The sequence below is a fragment of the Xiphophorus hellerii genome, chromosome 7 (genome assembly GCF_003331165.1).
Source record: "Xiphophorus hellerii strain 12219 chromosome 7, Xiphophorus_hellerii-4.1, whole genome shotgun sequence".
Taxonomy (NCBI): Eukaryota; Metazoa; Chordata; class Actinopteri; order Cyprinodontiformes; family Poeciliidae; genus Xiphophorus; species Xiphophorus hellerii.
The window spans coordinates 511,950-531,842 of NC_045678.1; the positions used below are offsets into that span (position 1 = coordinate 511,950).

General features: G+C 40.6%; 1 protein-coding gene across 1 annotated transcript in view; it reads left to right on the forward strand.

Annotated features, from left to right (window-relative positions):
• The window catches only part of tmprss3a (transmembrane serine protease 3a), a 78,232-nt gene that overhangs the window by 14,612 nt on the left and 43,727 nt on the right, over window positions 1-19,893 (forward strand). The window contains exons 3-6 of the mRNA XM_032567085.1: window positions 3,073-3,189; window positions 10,896-11,012; window positions 13,134-13,257; window positions 17,312-17,431. Coding sequence (XP_032422976.1) covers window positions 3,073-3,189; window positions 10,896-11,012; window positions 13,134-13,257; window positions 17,312-17,431 — 478 coding nt within the window. The remainder of the gene's footprint in view (window positions 1-3,072; window positions 3,190-10,895; window positions 11,013-13,133; window positions 13,258-17,311; window positions 17,432-19,893) is intronic.

A 19,893-nucleotide genomic window follows, 5' to 3' on the forward strand; every position in this document is an offset into this window, starting at 1 on the left:
ACCCTTACCAGACATTCAAAGCCCAGCAGCACCAGACATTCAAAGCCCTACAGAGAATGTGGGAGACACAGAACAAATTACAGCAGCACCAGAAGTGAGGGTGGAGGAGAATGTGAAAAAGGTTCATCCAAGGAGGGAGGTGAAGGCACCAGCATGGCTCAAAGATTATGTCCAATAAGGCAGAACATTTTCAGAACATTTAAAACCTGTTTCAAATGTTATTGTTATTATGTATGTTATTTTAAGTATGTTATTTTCAGTATTCAGTAGACAGACTGTATGCTTTTAGTTAGGTAGTCCATGTTTTGTTTAAAATTTTATCACTACTTTGGGGAAGGGGAGATGTGGTGGATTATGGTCCTCGGGGCGTTCCGTACCAGAGGCGGGTTATGTACATGTATGGTTTCCGGTAAAAGGGGTTTTGGTTTTCAGTAAAATATGCCTGCCGGCTAAAGACAAACTGTTGTCAGAGTCCTCAATTAATGGTCTACAAATTACTACAAACAGAAGCTGAGCTAACGCTAAGCTAACAAACATTAAGTGTGGGAAGCTTCTTACCACGAGGAGGGTCAATCGACTAGAGTGTATTTAACTGCACCATTCAAACATGCATTAGTGTGCGGTTGTTATACAGAAAATAGAAATAAGCTCAATAAAGAGATTAAGCCTGCCTTACCTAGCGTGCAGCGCCAGCAAACGCCAAGGTCTGAACAGGAAGGAATACAACGTGATGTCAACCAGGTGAGGGAGGGCCCTTAATATACCGACAGCCAGCGCCGCAACCAATTAGATTCAGGCATTTGTGTGGTGCATTCCAAGCCTACAGGGCATACTGCCACATTAGGATCACAACTCTGCTTTTAACAGATGATGTGGTCCTATTGGCTCCATCTGGTTGTGATCTACAGCTGGAGTGGTCTGCAGCCAAGTGCGAAGTGGCCAGGATTCCCCTGTAGCAGCTGGCCCAAGTGGGTGGAGAGAGGGAAGTCTGGGCCTCCCTTCTTAGGCTTCTACCCCGACCCCAGATAAGCAGAAGTTGATAGATGGATGGATTGGTGGACATTCTGATAAGTGAAACCAGTCAAATGCACTGTTCATGTGTCACTCATTCTTAAAGGATTTTATCTTCAAAAATCAAAAGGAAAAATAATGTTAAGGATAAATTCAAACTTTTTAAGATGTTCAAAATCTCGGCTAGCCTTCATAGCTGGGCTGAACCTCGGTATTACCAAATGCACTATGGCTAATATTAGCTGGCATTTCGCTGGTGGACATAAATAGAGTATAGTAATATTCTATACTATACTCTATAGTATAGAGTATACTATAGAGTAGTAATATTCTATTCACAAAAATTAAACAATATGTTCATCTTACTTGTGAGAAGTTATCCTCCGAGCCTTCACGTCAATTTGAACAAAAATACCCCAGAGTGCTGAAGCATCTTCTGCTGTTTTGGTTTAGCCAAGTAGAGCAAATACATCTTGCTGCAGGTAACAGTAAGGGGCGAGGCCAGACCACATGGCAGACCAATACCATATTTGAAAATGGGAAGCTTCCACTCCGGAAATGAAGGGGGCGCTATTTCCTATATTATCTGTGGTCTCCTGTTTATATTTTCTTTTGAAATCTGTGATATCTTCATCTTTAGGAAGGAGTTCCACTTCCAGCATGTATTCGAACTTCTCTCTTTTATTTACTTCAGCGCAGCTCACAGTTCTTAACAAATTCTATAGCTTTCTATGTTTTTCTAATTCTGCTCCTTAGTTGCATCTTCTTGAGTCTAGTACTGCCTCTAGTGTCATGGGGGTGGTAACACAACTATCATAAATGTATCACAATACCACAAAGTCTTTATTATTTATTATTAATTCCGGCATTACTCGCACCGTAAAAGATAAATTCTCTAATAAAACACCATACTTTTTTCCATTTTCTTAAGGATGTAGAGGTAATTAAATGACCTAAACAAGACCTGAAAGTCTTGTTTAGGTCCCCCTGAAAGTGGGATCAGTTTCACTCGATGACCAACCTGTTGAAACTGTGACAAATTTTAAATATCTTGGGTCATTCCTGAACAGTCAGCTCAACGTTGCTGAAAACACTCACTATATTTTTAAGAAATGTTCTCAAAGACACTATCTTTTAATACGACTTAGGCTACGATCACTCTACAGGTTACAGTGACCCAATTCCGATTTTATTTCATAACGGGAATTTTTTGCCATGGCCGTTCACACTTCCAAATATATGTGACTTGTATGTGATCTCCATTGTGAACTGTAAACAACCTGAAAGTGTCCCGCATGCGCAGTAGAGGGCAAAATAACATCAGACATAGAGAGCATGTTCAGTGTTTTGCCAACCGCCATAAAAAAGAAGCATTGCTCAGTGTTTGCGGAAGTAATCAGGGATGCTAAATGTGGAGCATATCTTGCGATTTTGAAGTTGTTGTCTGACCAGCATATTTACAACTTAATTCTTGTTATTGTCTACCATAGTTGTTGTTTTCCTTTCTGCTTGGGTGCGAAATATTGACATTTGTCGAGTATCAATGACATTCCAGTCGGATGAATGCAACCTGGACATTAGGTCACATTTGTATCGTATCTACATATTGGATGTCTAAGTGGCCTCTGCTGCATTAGAAAAAAATCAGTTCAGACTGTCATGAAAAGATCAGATACAGGTTGCATTACGGCAAAAAAATTGGAATTGGGTCACTTCAGGCTGCAGTGTGAACGCAGTCTTTACAGGGCTATCTCGGGGATAGCCTATTAGAGCTTTTGTACAAGACAATTATTGAGAGTTTTAATTTTTCATCTCCTCTGATGGTTAGTCACATGAACTGAAGACTAACAGACAAACAATATGACTCTACCAACAAAAAGGCTCTCAGAACAAAATATCCTCATGTGAGCAATAGTAGGCACAATCCATTTCGAATGTCAACCTTTGTGAATATGAAAAATATTCTGATTATCAGAAAGTACAAAATACTGGGAGAAAGTATTTATTCATAGGAAAAATCAGCTAAATATTCTAAACGTTATTCTGTGTTTTTTTTATTAGCAGACAATGACTTGGATAAGGGATGGAAAAACAGACTCATCCCTCATCGATTTGAACTGCTGATTGCTTCAAGCCTCATCTTGATGATATTTCTTGTTCTCGGGATTGGCCTTGGAGGTAAGGAGCACAGCTTTGTGTTACCTCTGTGGAGCTGTCAATGACTGAGACAACCACAAGATCCTGATGCACAGTTGTTGTACAGAAGGTATTTTTTTTCTGTTCCAGGGTTATCATCAGTTCATTACAGTGTTGTGAATAACTGTTTGACACCTTCTTGATGTCCTTTATTTGCAGGCTTGTCACACTTCAGTGTTTTGGTACATCAAACCAATTATATTAGTCAGAGAAACACAAGTAAACACAAAATGCAGTTTTTAAATGACAGTGTTTATTAAAGGAGGAAATAACAGGTTAGGCAACTGTAATCAAGCGTTTGCAATGAGACCTCCAGTGCTGTGGAGGAATTGTGGCCCACTCATCTAGGCAAAACTAGTTCTAAGGGTTTTTGAGAATGAAGTGTCTTTTTAATCTCAATAGGATTCATGTTGGGACTTTGGGTTGGCCAGTCCAAAGTCTTAATTTTATTTTTCTTTAGTTATTCATAGGTGGAATTGCTGGTGTTTGTAATTATTGTCCTGCTGCAAAATCCAAGTGCATCTCAGATTGAGGTCAGATACAGATGAACAGACATTCTCCTTTTGGGATTATTTGAGCAAAATAGAAAAAACTGCGATGATGTACTTCAAGCGAATAAATGTGGACTGCCATTATTTATATGGCCAAACAACTTGCCAGCCACAATGCGCTCTTGGTACAGTATTGATAACAATTGTATAAAACAGCAAAATGCCCATTAGTTGTTGTGTGGTTCTAGATCAGTGTTCCTCAAACTTTTTCCGACTGAGGACCACTTAACCCATTTAATAAACACTCACAGACCACCTAACTGGTCCTGGGTTGTTTTGAGGTTTGTTTATTATTCTGTGTTTCATAGTCTCCTTTTTTTAATTAGATCAGCTGTGTTCCTATTTTTCTTTTGTACAGTCCTTTCTTGATGATTCTACTTTATTTATTGTGTCTGGTTATTCTTGATTACTCTAGTTTAATTATGTTTCCTGTTTAGTTATGCTTTAGTGTTAGATTCATATTTCATAGTCCCCTGTGTGATCTCCCTCGCCCCCTCTCTCTCTTTCTGTCTCCTCAGTCTGCATTCTGCTGTCTCCCCTCACACCTGAAACCAGTTTCAGCCATCCTTTTCTTGTTCAGTAGTCACCCTCCTCAGTATACCTCATTTCCTCCTCTGGCTTCCTTTATTCACTGTGATATTTATTAGTTTTCAGTTTTATCACTAGAGAACATTCAATATGATCCACGTATGCATTTTGGGTCCACCAACAAACACCTCATGATGCCAACTAGAAATTGCCCCACTGAACACATATTAATATACAACCTGAAATGAAAATATTAGTCCCTTAGCTCACTTATTGTTGTCTTCTTTGTTCATACTAATAAGAAGACTGGTGCTGTTTTGTAAATGTGACTGACCATAATAAAATCATGAACAATCTACTCATTAATAACATTTTAGGGCTATTTGTAATTTAGAAGTATAATAAAAGAAAAATAGCCTGGAGTTGCCCTGGTAGAAAAAGAAAATCCCTTTCTGGTCCAATAAATATACAAATTATCCATCCATTTCTATCAATTGTATTTATCTATTTTACTTTAACATTTTCCTTAAACATTTTAAATTAAATAAAAATAACAGCTGTTGACATGCTGTATTTTTAAGATAAGTCATGAAAACAAAGCTCTGTTTGAGACTTGAGTCCTACCATTCACAGTAAAGAGCTGTTCAAAAGAATTGAATCACTTGTGAATGCCCTCGTTGCTCTATACCTGAAATGTACTGTGTTCCATCAATAGTTATAGAATAATGTGACACAGCAGGGTTTCCCCTAGAAAACCTGCTGAGCCAGGTGGTCGGGGCACCGAGACGGTCCACCATGTTTTTGTTTTAAAAGATGTTAGTTAGACAGTAATAACAAAAATATTACTGTTAAGGGAAAACATCGCCAGTGAAATGATATTTAAACCCACAACTAGTCTTAAAACAACAAATCAAAAAATACATTTAAAATGAATATTAATTATTTGCACTTCTGTTTAATCCAAATTAAGTCAGCGGATCCATAAGGCCTCCCAGTGCCTCCAGGACCCCATAAATGCTAATATTTTAACACAGGCCACAGATACACAAATGTAACATTTGTTTGAAATTATCGATGCTGCTCAATTTGATTAAATGGTTTTAGCATAAATTAAAAGATTTTAAATTGTTTAACATTTAAATGTAAGATTTTAAGGACCTGGCAAGTTTACTTTTAAAAAGTTCAAAGAGCAATATTCTGTCATGAAGTGGTGGTGTGGAGGTGGTGAGGCAGAACACTCTAGACCCAGGATGTAATAAATTAATTATTTTAATGATGAATGTCCAGAATAACACAGTCCAACATAGTCCAAAAACACCGGGCAGCATGCCCGGCATCAAGCCGGGTTGCTACCGGCTTGATGCCGGCTTGATGGAACGGGCTACACTAAGGACTAGATGACAAACTGGGCACACAGACGAAAGAGGCAATACGAAACGACAGCTTAGACAAGGACCCGACAAAGACGCAGAGACACAGGTGACACTAAATACACAGGAGGTAATCAGGGAATGAGACACACCTGGGAACTAATCAAGGGGAGACAGGACAAACGGAGACTCAGACACAGAGACCTCGAAATAAATGCACAGAAAAACACAGATCACGACAGTACCCCTCCCTCAAGGGCGGCTACCAGACGCCCCAAAAAAAAAAAGTTCAAGAAACAAAATCACAACAAGGGTGGGCGGAGGGGCGCTGGACGGGGGGCCTGAGTTCAAAACAACAAAAAACAACCCAACAGGGTGGGCAGAGACGCAGAAAGGAGCCAAGAGTCTAAAAACAACAGAAAACAACCCATCAGGGTGGGCGGAGACGCAGGAGAAGGAACCCGCGGGGAAAGTCCGGAACCACAGATCCGGTGGTCGGGGGTCCGGGGGACGTCCGCAGAGGCAGGAACCACGGGGGAGGTCCGGGGGACGTCCGCGGCGCTGAGGGTGATGGCGAGGAGCTTTAGGGGCCTCCCGAAAGCGGCGACGAGGAGTCTCGGGGGCCGCACGGAGGCGGCGACGAGGAGTCTCAAGAGGAGCACAAGGAGGCGGGGTCTCGGGAGAAGCACTAAGAGGCGGGGTCTCGAGAGGAGCTCTAGGGAGCTTGGGTGGAGCACGAGGGGGCAACAAAGGGTTTGTAGGGGGCGATGAGTAAACACTAGAGTGCGACAAGGGACCACTGAAAATACTAGGGAACGAGGAGGGAGCACAAGGAAACTCTGAGGAGGGACTAGGAATCAACGAGGAAACACTGGGAGGGGACACAGAGGCAACACTAAGAAGCTCAGAGGGGGCACTAGGAAGCTCTGGGGACTCAGGGGAGATGCTAGGGAGCTTGGAAGAAGCACTGGAAAACTCGGAAGAAGCACTGGGAAACAACGAGGGAACAAAAGACCCACTAACTGAGGCTGATAACCCACTAACCGGGGCCGCCTGTCGGGCTGGAGCAGTCTCTTGAGCGGTGGCATGAGGCTCGGGAAAGCCGGCAGGTGCGCCGGCTGGAACGGGCTCTGTGCGCCGGCTGGAACGGGCTGAGGTGCGCCGGCTGGAACGAGCACAGGTGAGCTGGCTGGAACGGGCTCTGTGCGCCGGCTGGAACGGGCTGAGGTGCGCCGGCTGGATGAGCCTCTCCTCTCCTCCCCCTGCCCTAGTGGTACAATGACCCCTCTTCTCCTTTGCCCCCCCAGCGGTACAATGACCCCCCCCCCCCCCCAGCGGTACGATGACCCCCCTAGCGATACGATGACCCCCCTCTCTCCTCCTCCCCCCCACACTCTAGTGGTATGGTAAACCCCCTCTCCTTCTACTTCGCCCCCCCTCCATCAACCAAAGGTATCCCCCCTTTTGTTGCTGGAACTTTATGGGACAAGTTTTTCAGATCTCCGCACGGCTGCACGCATTAACTCTGGCTGACTAAGTAGACAAAGCATTTGGTGTGGTTTGATGCATCGTGTAAGCGGAAAAATAATATTACTAATAATAACAAAATAATATAATACCAGCGTGATGCGTGACTACGAGGCGAGTGCGAAAGCTTCTTACTGGGCTGAACCTGCATGATGAGGTTAGCGCTGGTTCGTTAACCACTAATGCTCCGGCCAACTGGGAACACAGACATAAACTTTACAGGGGAAGACAGAGCCACATGCTGGGCAGCGTCTTGAGATGTAAACACCGCACAGAAAGATAAATTATTCTCACAACTCCCTCAACCCGCACCTCTGAAAACGCGACTACAAGTTATTCCTGCGGTTCACATGGAGCTGCACAAACAGAGCTAACGTGATGGGTTTTAAACTCTTACCTTGAGGTACAGTTCTCCAAAGAAAAATAATTCCTCATGGGGGTTTCATGTACATATCCATAGAGGTGAGCCTGTGTCCAGTTTGAGTGAAAGCAGGCACGAAATCTGGGCTGAGGTAAACTTGAAACTGCGGCAGAGCGCGAGGCAACATGCAGAGAGGCGCCAGCTGTGTGATTGTTCCGCTCTCCGGCTTTAAATACATCAACTATAAAACTATCTTTTAGGAATAAATTTGCTCCGCCAGTGAAATGCTCAGAGCAACAAAGACCCTTGCAATCTGGTTTAAAAAAATTTTAATTTAGTGATTTTTTCCTTCTTTTTTAAATTTTTCTAAAAACAAAAACAACATTAGGGTGGCAGGTGGAAGGGCAGTAAAGCATAGCGGGCCGCCAGGCTTATAATACACTGGGGGAAACCCTGAAACAGGTAAAAAAAAAAAAAAACACTTGTTTGCTGTTATTGAGAACAGGCCATTGTTCTCAATTTTTAGATTGTATCACAGATTTGTTATTTGATAAGATCATTATGGTGGGGGACTTAAACATTCTTATTGACACTGAGAGTGAATGCCTAAATGTACCCATTAATTCTATCTCAGACTCAATTTACTCAAATCATTTAATCCTGTCCAGTCTTGTTGTCATATGTCAGACCTTGTGCAGATATATGGAATTGGGTGTGTAGTACTTCTCCATAACCCTGTGTTGTCCAATCATTTTTACTAACCTTTCAGCTTATTTCATTTGAGTATTCCAAATCTGAGTAAAACTTTTACTATTGTAGATCTCCAAAGACAATGCTGTAAAAATCTTTTTAAAGAACCTGTCCTATGTTTACTTTCCTCAGAATCTCAGAGAAACACAGCAGAAGGCCGCAATTAAATCTGTAGTCCAGGGATCCTCAAATCCAGGCCTTGAGGCCGGTGTCCTGCAGATTTTAGAAGTGGCTCTGCTTCAAAACACCTGAGGAGGTTTCTTTTCCTAGGTTTCTTTTCAGTACAGTTGCCAAATTTACACATTTATTCATAGCTCTTTTGAGTCTTCAATTCCTTCAGCTCTCCATAGTAATGACTTCATGGGATAAAATTGATTGTATTGGAAATAAAATTGTTGGAACCCTCCCTTGCTTCATCCTCATTAAGTGATATAGCACTAAATGTAACTATAGAATGTGATGTATGTGTGGACTGTTTTGAATCAGTTTAGCTTTCTGTCCCAACCAACTTCTTTAAATAAGTGTTCCCTTTGATTACTGCCCCCATTTTAGGCATGGTTAATCTATCCTTAGTAAATGGACACCTGCCACAGACTGTAATTAAACATTTACTTAAGAAACCATCTCTCAATCAAGATGACTTAGTACATTACAAAGCTATATCTAATTGTCCAGTTGAGTGTCATGATAAAAGGATGGAGAGCTTACTCATTCACAAGCAAAGATGGCATGAGCAAATATTCCAACAATTTAACAACAACATCTCTCAATGAGTAATTGGAAGGAATTAAGAGATTTCATCGTCTATAGTCCACATTATCATCAAAAGATTCAGAGAATCTGGAGAAACCTCTGCAATTAAGCCACAAGGCCCAAAACAAACACTGAATACCCGTGACCTTCAATCCCACAGGTGACACTGCATCAAAAACCGACATTCTTTAACAGAATACAACAGGAGCACTTTAGAAAACTACCATCAGTGAACACAGTTCATCGCTACATCTACAATGTTGCTCTGTAGTAAAAGAGTGCGGCCTGCCTGTCTGCAGTTTAGAAGCGTACTGAGTGTAGACCAGTGGTGCCCAAAGTCGGTCCTCGAGGGCCAGCATCCTGCACGTTTTAGTTCTCTCCCTGGTAGTACTAACAACCTTTTCAGCATGTCAATGTTCTTCTTAGGCCTTCTAATGAGCCATCATTGGATCCAGGTGCGCCTCGAGGACTGATTTTGGGCACCCCTGGTGTAGACCAATCAAAGGAGATGATTGTAGATTTCAGGAGAAACAAAATTAGATCAAACCCTATTTCCATCAGATCCTTTCTTCCAATAGCCATCACTATCTACAATAACTGTTTTTTTTTTGTTGTTGTTGTTAATTTGAATTACAACAAGATTTAATTTCCCTTTAGGATCAATAAAGTAATTTTTTAAATTTAAATTTCAATTGAACTGAAAATAAGTGGCACATTATGTACTCACAACTAAGGAGAATGTAGAGAGATCAATCAATCTAATGGTCATGTTTTTGGACTGTGAGAAGAAGCCGGAGTAACCAGAGAAAACTCACTTTTGTTGCCGGTGGTTTAGACATTAATGGCTGTATATAGAGTTATTTTGAGGGAAGAATAAATTTACACTGTTGTATAAGCTGCACACAGACTACTTTTCATTGTACCAAGTGTCATTTTGTTAGATATGCACTGAACAAAAATATAAACACCCCATGTCAAATATGAGAGTTTTATGAACATTTGGGTTATGCAATATATATAAGAAACTCAAAATATATTTTCAGTAATTACTGATCTTCATATCAGCATTGATAACATCGGGGTATGAACAATTGTAGTGAATTGACAGTCCTTTGAGCATGATAGGAGTGTTAAGGAAATAAATAAGTTTTACCTAAGATGGGATGTTGAGTCAATCAAGAATGAATCTAAATTAATTTTGATTATTATTTTCTTAAGAAATTAAGCAAACTATATGAGCAATAACTCCCCTGACTAGTCCAGGGAAGTGAATAAAAGATAAAAGTACATCTCTTGTAATATCCACCATCCCTCTTACAGAGATGGGAGCAAAAGGGAGTATCCCACCAGTTTCAGTTTACTTCACAACTCTGGTATTTGCACCTAAAGAAGTAAATTGGTTAAATTATGACAGCAATACCTGGTGGGCACATTTATGGGCCAGCCCATAAATAGGCATCTTTGTTTGCAGGCTTATGTGTCAAACACTTCCATACTCTGTTCTGAGGCTGCTCTTAGAGGGGCATTGTACCCTCAGATCCTCTGAGATCTAGTAGTCACAATATTAGTTCTACAAGCACACTTTCTGGGACAGATAATCAGCCTAAAACACAATAATATCTAATGTCTAATTTGTAGTATTAGTTCACGTGGCTACATATGTACTGGTATATGTGTTTTGTCAGTGAGTATATGCATAGGATCATTGTCTTATAACTTCTTGTGTGTCATATATTTTGAACAAATACTTAGATATGTTGAGGATAAGCAAAAGAAATGATAATCCATTATTATCAAATTTAACAAACACTACACTGCACACATTTTTCGTCTTCTCTTCATCTACAGTGGGTCTAAGCTGTGTGGGAAAGTTTCGCTGCGGTTCATCATCCCAGTGTGTCAGTACTATGGCTCAGTGTGATGGAACAATGGATTGTGAAAACCATGAAGATGAGCTTGGTTGTGGTGAGATTCACTGGTATCAAGACACATTTCCTGTCTCTGCAGCTGAAACCAGATTTACATGCTGTATTTTATTTCCTTCACTGTCTGGTGTAAAATCAGACCAAACATTTTCTATTTTAGATAAGCAAGGATTACTAGCATAGCTTCCAAATTTTGAAGCCAATTAATGAGACTATTTATTAGATGTTTTTTTTAAACTTTCTCCAAAGTTAAAAGTTTACATAATTTGTTTAAGTATTTTGTACAACTGATTTTTTACCTGTATGACCTCAATCAAACTTTGTAGCTTTTTACAACAGTCCAATATACCTATTAGCACCCAAGGTTTGACATGTTGGCTAATGTCTTTAAATGTTCAGTTAATATTCACATATCTCATATGTTCCTTCTTCATGATCCCATCCATTTGTGAACTGCATAGATCATACATGCACATACCTACTCTAAATTTAGTTTAAGAAAATCCAACAGTATTAGATGGTATTGAGTCAGATTTCCCTTATACTGAGCATTCATGCCCTCCTATTTGCCAACATTTTCCTGTCCCTCATGCAGAATAGTCATGAAAATGCAGAATGAAATAAGAAGGGAATTTATTTACAATAAATTATAAAAATATACACAATGAACTCCTGATAACTATAATATAAAGATTAATTTTGCAGAAAAAGGAGGAACTGAAGAAGCTAACTACATAGAAGTGGGGGTTTAGACTTGAAGGAATTGTGGGATCTTGATAGCAATGGTCAAGCTGGCAAAGTCAGAGGAATATTGTAGTGTGGACAGGCGCTACAATATTCCTCTGACTGCTATCCTTTCAACTCAGGTTGAAAGAATAGCAGTTAACCATGTTTAGTGTGCTACGAAGCAGAAAGCTGACGTCGTTGTTTCCCCCTACATTCAGTGGGTGGTGCAGGTGATAGTAGCCACACAGGCAGACCTACTAGAAGGAAACAATGCACTCAGTACAACACTTTCATTCTATTGGCTGACAGGTTGTCAGGCGACTGTGACAAAAGGCAGTTTCATGTTTGTAAGTTAGCAGAGACTAAGTTTGAGCGCGACGAAATGTTTTGAGGACAAGCATTACAAGTTTTGAGAAGAAAGACAAAAAGTCCTGCTTTCAAAATGAAAATGTAAGCAAAAGTATTAAAAGCTTAGAGAACAAAAGACATGAAATCCTTTTTTCAGACTGAAAATGTGTGCTCTTGGATTATGGCAGAAAAATTCCTCTATAGGGAGTGTGTATTTATAGACATAAAGCCAACAGTCTCTGATACGTGATGGAAAGTTTATCAGCCTTAGGCAGAGGCCAGACACAGATCTACAGATGTCTAGAGTGAGGGAGATGGTGGGGGAAAAGTCTTGTACACTTCAGCTCTGCCTCAATCTGTCATGAGTATGAAAGTGTGAAGGTAAAGTATACCAACCCACATGTGGACTGACTGGTAAGCAGTGAGAGAACAGGGCTACCAAATAGGAGCAAGGCTGCCACTATTGAGCAGAATAGTGCTCAATAGTCCACTATTGAGCACTATATGAGCGGAAATGAGTTCCGCTCATATGTTTCAAGATCGGCCCCAAAGTCCTAACATGTCTGGGAACATTATCACTGAGAGTGTAGCATATTTTTTCGAGATGTAAACAGGAAACCATGTTATTCACCCAGTACTTAAAAGAGGGAGGTGAGGCAGACTTCCACTCTGTGAGAATGACAACCATCCGAAAAGAGATAGCCTGTTGTACAGGCAAAGGAAGAGCGGAGCAAAAGTCAGATACCCCAAAGATGGCAATAAAATAGTCTGAAATGATCTGCTCTCTGTTATCACCTCAATAAAGACAAAAAATGTCAGACCAAAAAGCTGTTAAATCATGGGTCAAGGTGGGTTAGGCTTTTTTTTTTTCTGTGTGTGATCCGGCAGGGCTTTTTGTGTGGTTTTGGAAATTGACAGTCTGATGAGACCACCCCTTCTTTCCCACCTGTCCAACTGTGAAATTTTCTGTGCTCCTCCTGAGCGTCGCCCTAATGCAGGAAGGTTAAGTTAAAATTTAAATTTGTCTAAACAAATATATAGATAATGTTTTACTAACTGTTCTGTTTGTGATCTGTCTATTCATTAGTTCGTCTGAGTGGCAGGAGCTCAGTTCTGCAGGTTCAAAAGAGAGGAGAATGGAGGACAGTGTGCGCTGAGGAATGGAACAACCAGCTAGGGATCTCTGCCTGCAAGCAACTGGGATACTCAAGGTTTTCTTGCTTTCTTCTTTATTAATATTAATTGCTAATTTTGATATGTGTTTCTCTTTTTCTGCTTAGAGTTAGTTTAATATTTTAATTGGAAGCTTTAGCCTCTTGTTCTGTTAAAGAAGAGTTAAGCTCCACAGAGTGAAGGCAGAAAATAGTTTATTTCAGTTAACTTAAGATGACTTGACATGAACAAAGACATTAGAATCAATGAACGATTAAACACAAGATCAACAAGTTGAATATTTAATATAGATCTCAAAGATCAATATACCACTGTTAAAGGTGCTGAATGGTGGTGTCTCATTAGCATGCACTGTAACTGTTGGAAAAACAGTTAATTTTATTATAACATTTATTTCATTCATATCTCACAAAGTGGTTAAAATTTAAATATAACCACATTGTTTTGCTGCTATTGCTATTATTATAGTTGTCACATGAGTGTGTAAGTGTGGAAAAGGTACTTTGTGGGGCAGATTGAAAAGGTAGCAGAAGAGAAACAGCCCAGAAAGCATGGGCATTCTGCATGCTTTACAAGGCGCGAATGGTAATGTTGTATAGCATGTACAACATCGGCAACAGCTCAGGATAGAATGTAAACAGCTGCCAAAATAACACTGGTGAACTCTCTTGGTATGGACGGAAACTTACTGCCAAGAGTTCAATGTCTGGACTGCAGAGACAACACTTCACACCAACATGTCCTGGGTGACACCATCTGTTGTTCACAAAACTGTTAATGTGTCTCCTTTTCTTTTCCTGCTGCTCTTTAAATATCTGTCTGCTTGAATAGTCAGGAAGCCTGACAGAGACATGTTGGAGTCAGGCATACAATCCTGCAGCCATGTCTCAGTAACACATTATGCTGCATTTGTTACCTTGCTGAATCCTTGTCAGGCCTTGAAGTTCATCCATCTTGTTATCCAACAATGTCATGATGGCCATTACGACGTGAGATTGTAGAGAGGGTTTGAACTTCCTCCTTCTCTCTCTCCTTTTTGCTCCAGCTCTGCATCCACAACGCCTCCTTTCAACTCCTCTGGGATTTCTGGCTTTCAGCTTTTCTGATGTTGATCAGCTGCTCCCTGATCAACATGTTTACGCATCATAACAAAATAGCAAAAATACTAAAATATTGCCAAAAATCAGTCCAACCACACAGAATACAAAACAAGAAGAAGTAGCCAACCAGAAAAGCTATTTTCCTACAAAAAAAGCAGGAATGAATATTTGAAAAACAGAAAAAATCACAAAGAAATTAGAGCTACTCCAATGTGCTGCCACCATAGCCTACTGAAAATTATTTTTGAAGGGGTATTTGGTACTTGAGGAGGACCTAATTCCTGCTGTAGTAATCTATCTATGATTCAAATACTATTTAATGTGTAGCATAGTGAACAGATGTTTACTCTGAATGACTTCAATGTCAAGATTTAGCAAAAGCACAAAAAACAACCTTTGGAAGCTATGTCATTTTACAGTAAAAGAAATAGTTCCTTGTATCAATCAATCAATCAATCAATCAAATTTTGTTTGTATAGCACATTTCAGCAGCAAGGTGCTTTACATCATTACAAACACAGAAACACAATGCAAGATAGAATCAACAATCAAAACACAGCATTAAGTCAGGTTCCATCAATAAATTTGTAATTGATTACATTTCAAATACAATTCTAAACAGGTGGGTTTTTAGTTTAGATTTAAAAGAAGTCAGTGTTTCAGCTGTTTTACAGTTTTCTGGCAGTTTGTTCCAAAGTTGTGGTGCATAGATGCTGAAAGCTGCTTCTCCTTGTTTGGTTCTGGTTCCCGGGATGCAGAGCAGACCAGAACCGGAAGACCTGAGAGGTCTGGAAGGTTCATACAACAACAGCAGATCTTTAGTGTATTGTGGTGCTAAGCCGTTCAGTGATTTATAAACTAACAACAGTATTTTAAAGTCTATTCTTTGAGCTACAGGGAGCCAGTGGAGGGACTTTAAAACTGGTGTTATTGTAGGATCGAAAAAGGTCTTAAACTCTTAATTATATTTATAGATAAGAAATAATACTCAGAGACGAGTCCGTTTACTGCAGGTCACGGCGGGCGGAGATTTATTACACTGTTCCACAGATCATCTTACAGTACAAAGTCAAATCTCAAAAATCTCCCCAAAATCTCATCGTATTGTTAGAGTCAGTCTGTTTTATAGAATCTCATTTTCATTGGTGTAAGTTGGTAAGTTTTGACCAATAGCATTACTGCCCGTGTTTGACGCATGTTCTTACGTAAGAATTCCATCAGCTTTCAAATGAGTGTGTATTGGAGTTTCTTTGGGAATATTCAGACCTGTTGACCTCCAACATCTGCTCCGTTTCAAAGGTGCAAAACAAGCCAATTATTATTCTTATCTATCCAAACAGTTTATTTCCCAGACATTCAAGGGGAAGCCGGGAGCCAGGTCAATTTGACCTTCTATGGCGCCAGATTTCCTCAGTAAAAAACAACTCCATAAAGAGTATTTCCGCTCTTACATTATGTGCTCTATCTTCCTGGTTTTAGTGAGAACACAAGCAGCAGCATTTTGGATCAGCTGCAGCTGTTTAATTGATTTGTTGGACAGACCTGTGAAGACGCTGTTGCGACTGAAGATGAACGCATGGATGAGTTTCTCTAGATCTGGCTGAGACATTAGTCCTTTATTCCTGGAAATGTTCTTCAGGTGATAGAAGGCCAACTTTGTGACTGTCTTTATGTGGCTCTGGAGGTTCAGGTCAGAGTCCATCACTACTCCCAGGTTTCGGGCTGATCGCTGGTTTTCAGTTGTAATAACTGAAGCTGTGCATTGACTCTAGATCTATAACTCTAGATCGTTCCTCTTTAGGTCCAAAAATAGTAACTTCAGTTTTGTTTCTGTTCAGCTGGAGAAAGTTTTGGCACATCCACACATTTATCTGCTCTAAGCATCTGTTCAGTGATTGGATGGGCTCTGAGTCACCTGGTGACATCGTAATGTAGAGCTGTGTGTCATCTGCATAGTTATGGTAGCTAATATTATTTCCTGTTATAACCTGAGCTAGTGGGAGCATATAAATATTGAATAAGAGGCGTCCTAGGATTGAACCTTGGGGTACCCCACATGTGACCTTTGACCTCTTTGATGAGAAGTTTCCAATTGAAACAAAGAAATCCCTGTTCTTTATGTAGGATTCAAACCAGTTAAGCACTGGACCGGAGAGTCCGACCCAACTCTCCAGTCAATTCAGTCATGGTCAACAGTGAGGTCCAACAGAACCAGCACTGTGGTTCTCCCACAGTCTGTATTTATATGGATGTCATTGAACACTTTTACGAGGGCGGTCTCTGTGCTGTGGTGAGCACAAAAACCAGACTGGAAGGAGTCAAAGCGGTTGGTTATCGTTAGGAAGCTATTTAATTGTTTACACACAGCTTTTTCAATAACTTTGCTGATGAATGGGAGGTTGGAGATCGGCCTGTAATTCTGCATTAGTGATTTGTCCAGATTGTTCTTTTTTATCAGTGGTTTGATTACTGCTGTTTTCAAAGCCTGGGGAAAAATGCCTGATGAGAGCGATAAGTTTACTATTTGGATCAGATCAGCAGCAATAACAGGCAGGACTTTCTTAAAGAAATGTGTGGGTAAAACATCCAGACAGCAGGAACTGGAGCTTAGTTGACTTATAATTTCCTCTAGGGTTTTATAATTAAGTAGTTAAAATTGGGTCATTTTTCCTGTATTTGTTTTGTTTGGGTTCAGCATTGGTACTGACTTTATAGTGGATGTGCAGATTAATCCTCTGATTTTTTGAATTTTCTCTGAAAAGAAGCTGGAAAACTGGTTGCAGGCGGCAATACATTGGAATTCAGGCGGTAACGTCACAGGAGGGTTTGTGATTCTGTCAACTATTGCAAATAAAGTTCGAGCATTGTTAATATGTTTTTGTTTATGGCATCTGCAAAGAAAGCCTCTCTTGCATGTTTTAGTGTTAAATGATAGTTACATACGTTGTACATACTTATATTTTTCTAACTGTGTTTGAAAATGTGTTACTAGGTATGTGGAGTCCTTCTTCATCTCTCTGACCTCCATCGAGCAGGACCTTCAAACCAACTTAATTTCCATCAACTATAGCCAGGCAGAGGTCATTAAGCTTCAGAATGCTGCAACCTTCAGGTATGCAACATTTCATCATCAAAGGTGAGGGAAGTTTATGCAGAATATTCAACAAGAATAAACCCCTAATTTTGGGGTTTTAGAGAATAAAAAAACCCAATTTGCAGCAGTTTGGCTGAGCCTGTCTCTCTATGAATACAACCAGCAAAAAAGTAGCAAAGGGGCCAGACTGATGAGGTATCTGCTTGTACACTGCTCAAAAAAATAAAGGGAACACTTAAACAACACAATATAACTCCAAGTAAATCAAACTTCTGTGAAATCAAACTGTCCACTTAGGAAGCAACACTGATTGACAATCAATTTCACCTGCTGTTGTGCAGATGGAATAGGCAACAAGTGGAAATTATTGGCAATTAGCAAGACACACTCAATAAAGGAGTGGTTCTGCAGTTGGGACCACAGACCACTTCTCAGTACCTATGCTGTCTGGCTGATGTTTTGGTCAGTTTTGAATGTTGGTAGTGCTTTCACACTCGTGGTAGCATGAGACGGACTCCACAACCCACACAAGTGGCTCAGGTAGTGCAGCTCATCCAGGATGGCACATCAATGCGAGCTGTGGCAAGAAGGTTTGCTGTGTCTGTCAGCGTAGTGTCCAGAGGCTGGAGGCGCTACCAGGAGACAGGCCAGTACACCAGGAGACGTGGAGGAGGCCGTAGGAGGGCAACAACCCAGCAGCAGGACCGCTACCTCCGCCTTTGTGCAAGAAGGAACAGGAGGAGCACTGCCAGAGCCCTGCAAAATGACCTCCAGCAGGCCACAAATGTGCATGTGTCTGCACAAACGGTTAGAAACCGACTCCATGAGGATGGTATGAGGGCCCGACGTCCACAGATGGGGGTTGTGCTCACAGCCCAACACCGTGCAGGACGCTTGGCATTTGCCAGAGAACACCAGGATTGGCAAATTCGCCACTGGCGCCTTGTGCTCTTCACAGATGAAAGCAGGTTCACACTGAGCACATGTGACAGACGTGACAGAGTCTGGAGACGCCGTGGAGAGCGGTCTGCTGCCTGCAACATCCTTCAGCATGACCGGTTTGGCAGTGGGTCAGTAATGGTGTGGGGTGGCATTTCTTTGGAGGGCCGCACAGCCCTCCATGTGCTCACCAGAGGTAGCCTGACTGCCATTAGGTACCGAGATGAGATCCTCAGACCCCTTGTGAGACCATATGCTGGTGCGGTTGGCCCTGGGTTCCTCCTAATGCAGGACAATGCTAGACCTCATGTGGCTGGAGTGTGTCAGCAGTTCCTGCAAGATGAAGGCATTGAAGCTATGGACTGGCCAGCCCGTTCCCCAGACCTGAATCCGATTGAGCACATCTGGGACATCATGTCTCGCTCCATCCACCAACGTCACGTTGCACCACAGACTGTCCAGGAGTTGGCGGATGCTTTAGTCCAGGTCTGGGAGGAGATCCCTCAGGAGACCATCCGCCACCTCATCAGGAGCATGCCCAGGCGTTGTAGGGAGGTCATATAGGCACGTGGAGGCCACACACAATACTGAGCCTCATTTTGACTTGTTTTAAGGACATTACATTAAAGTTGGATCAGCGTGTAGTGTTATTTCACTTTAATTTTGTGTGTGGCTCCAAATCCAGGCCTCCATTGGTTAATAAATTTGATTTCCATTGATGATTTTTGTGTGATTTTGTTGTCAGCACATTCAACTTTGTACAGAACAAAGTATTCAATGAGAATATTTCTTTCATTCAGATCTAGGATGTGTTATTTGAGTGTTCCCTTTATTTTTTTGAGCAGTGTATATACAGAACATTCCAAGCTACACATAGAGAATAAATAAAACTAAAAGATGTGATTGTAGCATCTGATCAGGCTTTTCAATTACATTTATGAATTTAAAATTTGCATCAGTCTCAAAAATAAAACTTATCTGTCTTGGAACTATCAATAATCTATTTGAAGGCATACATTATTTTTTTAATGAGGTTCCCCAAAATGGCATTTTTGCAGATTATTTATTTTGCTAATCAAAATATATATTTTTACTGGAAATTAATTTTTTTTGGAAATAATTAATTCAAATGAATTCCAGTAAACTAACAACATGAGATTCTAGGGGTAATGATGAAAACTGCTTTTGGTCAAGCTAGTTTTTCTCATAGAGCATATCACACCTGGATGATATGCTTTATCATCCAGGTAAATGATACCTGGATGATAAAAGGATAGAATAAATCCTTTATATAAACAGATTTAAAGGCATCCAAGTAAATTTCTTTAAAATTATCATCTTTTTTCAATTTGCATATTAAACTGTCAGCCCAGATGATCAATTTATTTTCTCCTAATCCTATGCAGAGACCTTTTCACGCTTTCGTAACGTTTATAATAGATTGTTTAATAGATCTACTTTTATGTAGATGTTCTTTATATAAAGAACATATAGAGATAAGTCAAAACTCTATAAGAATGCTTACAATAACAAGAAAACTA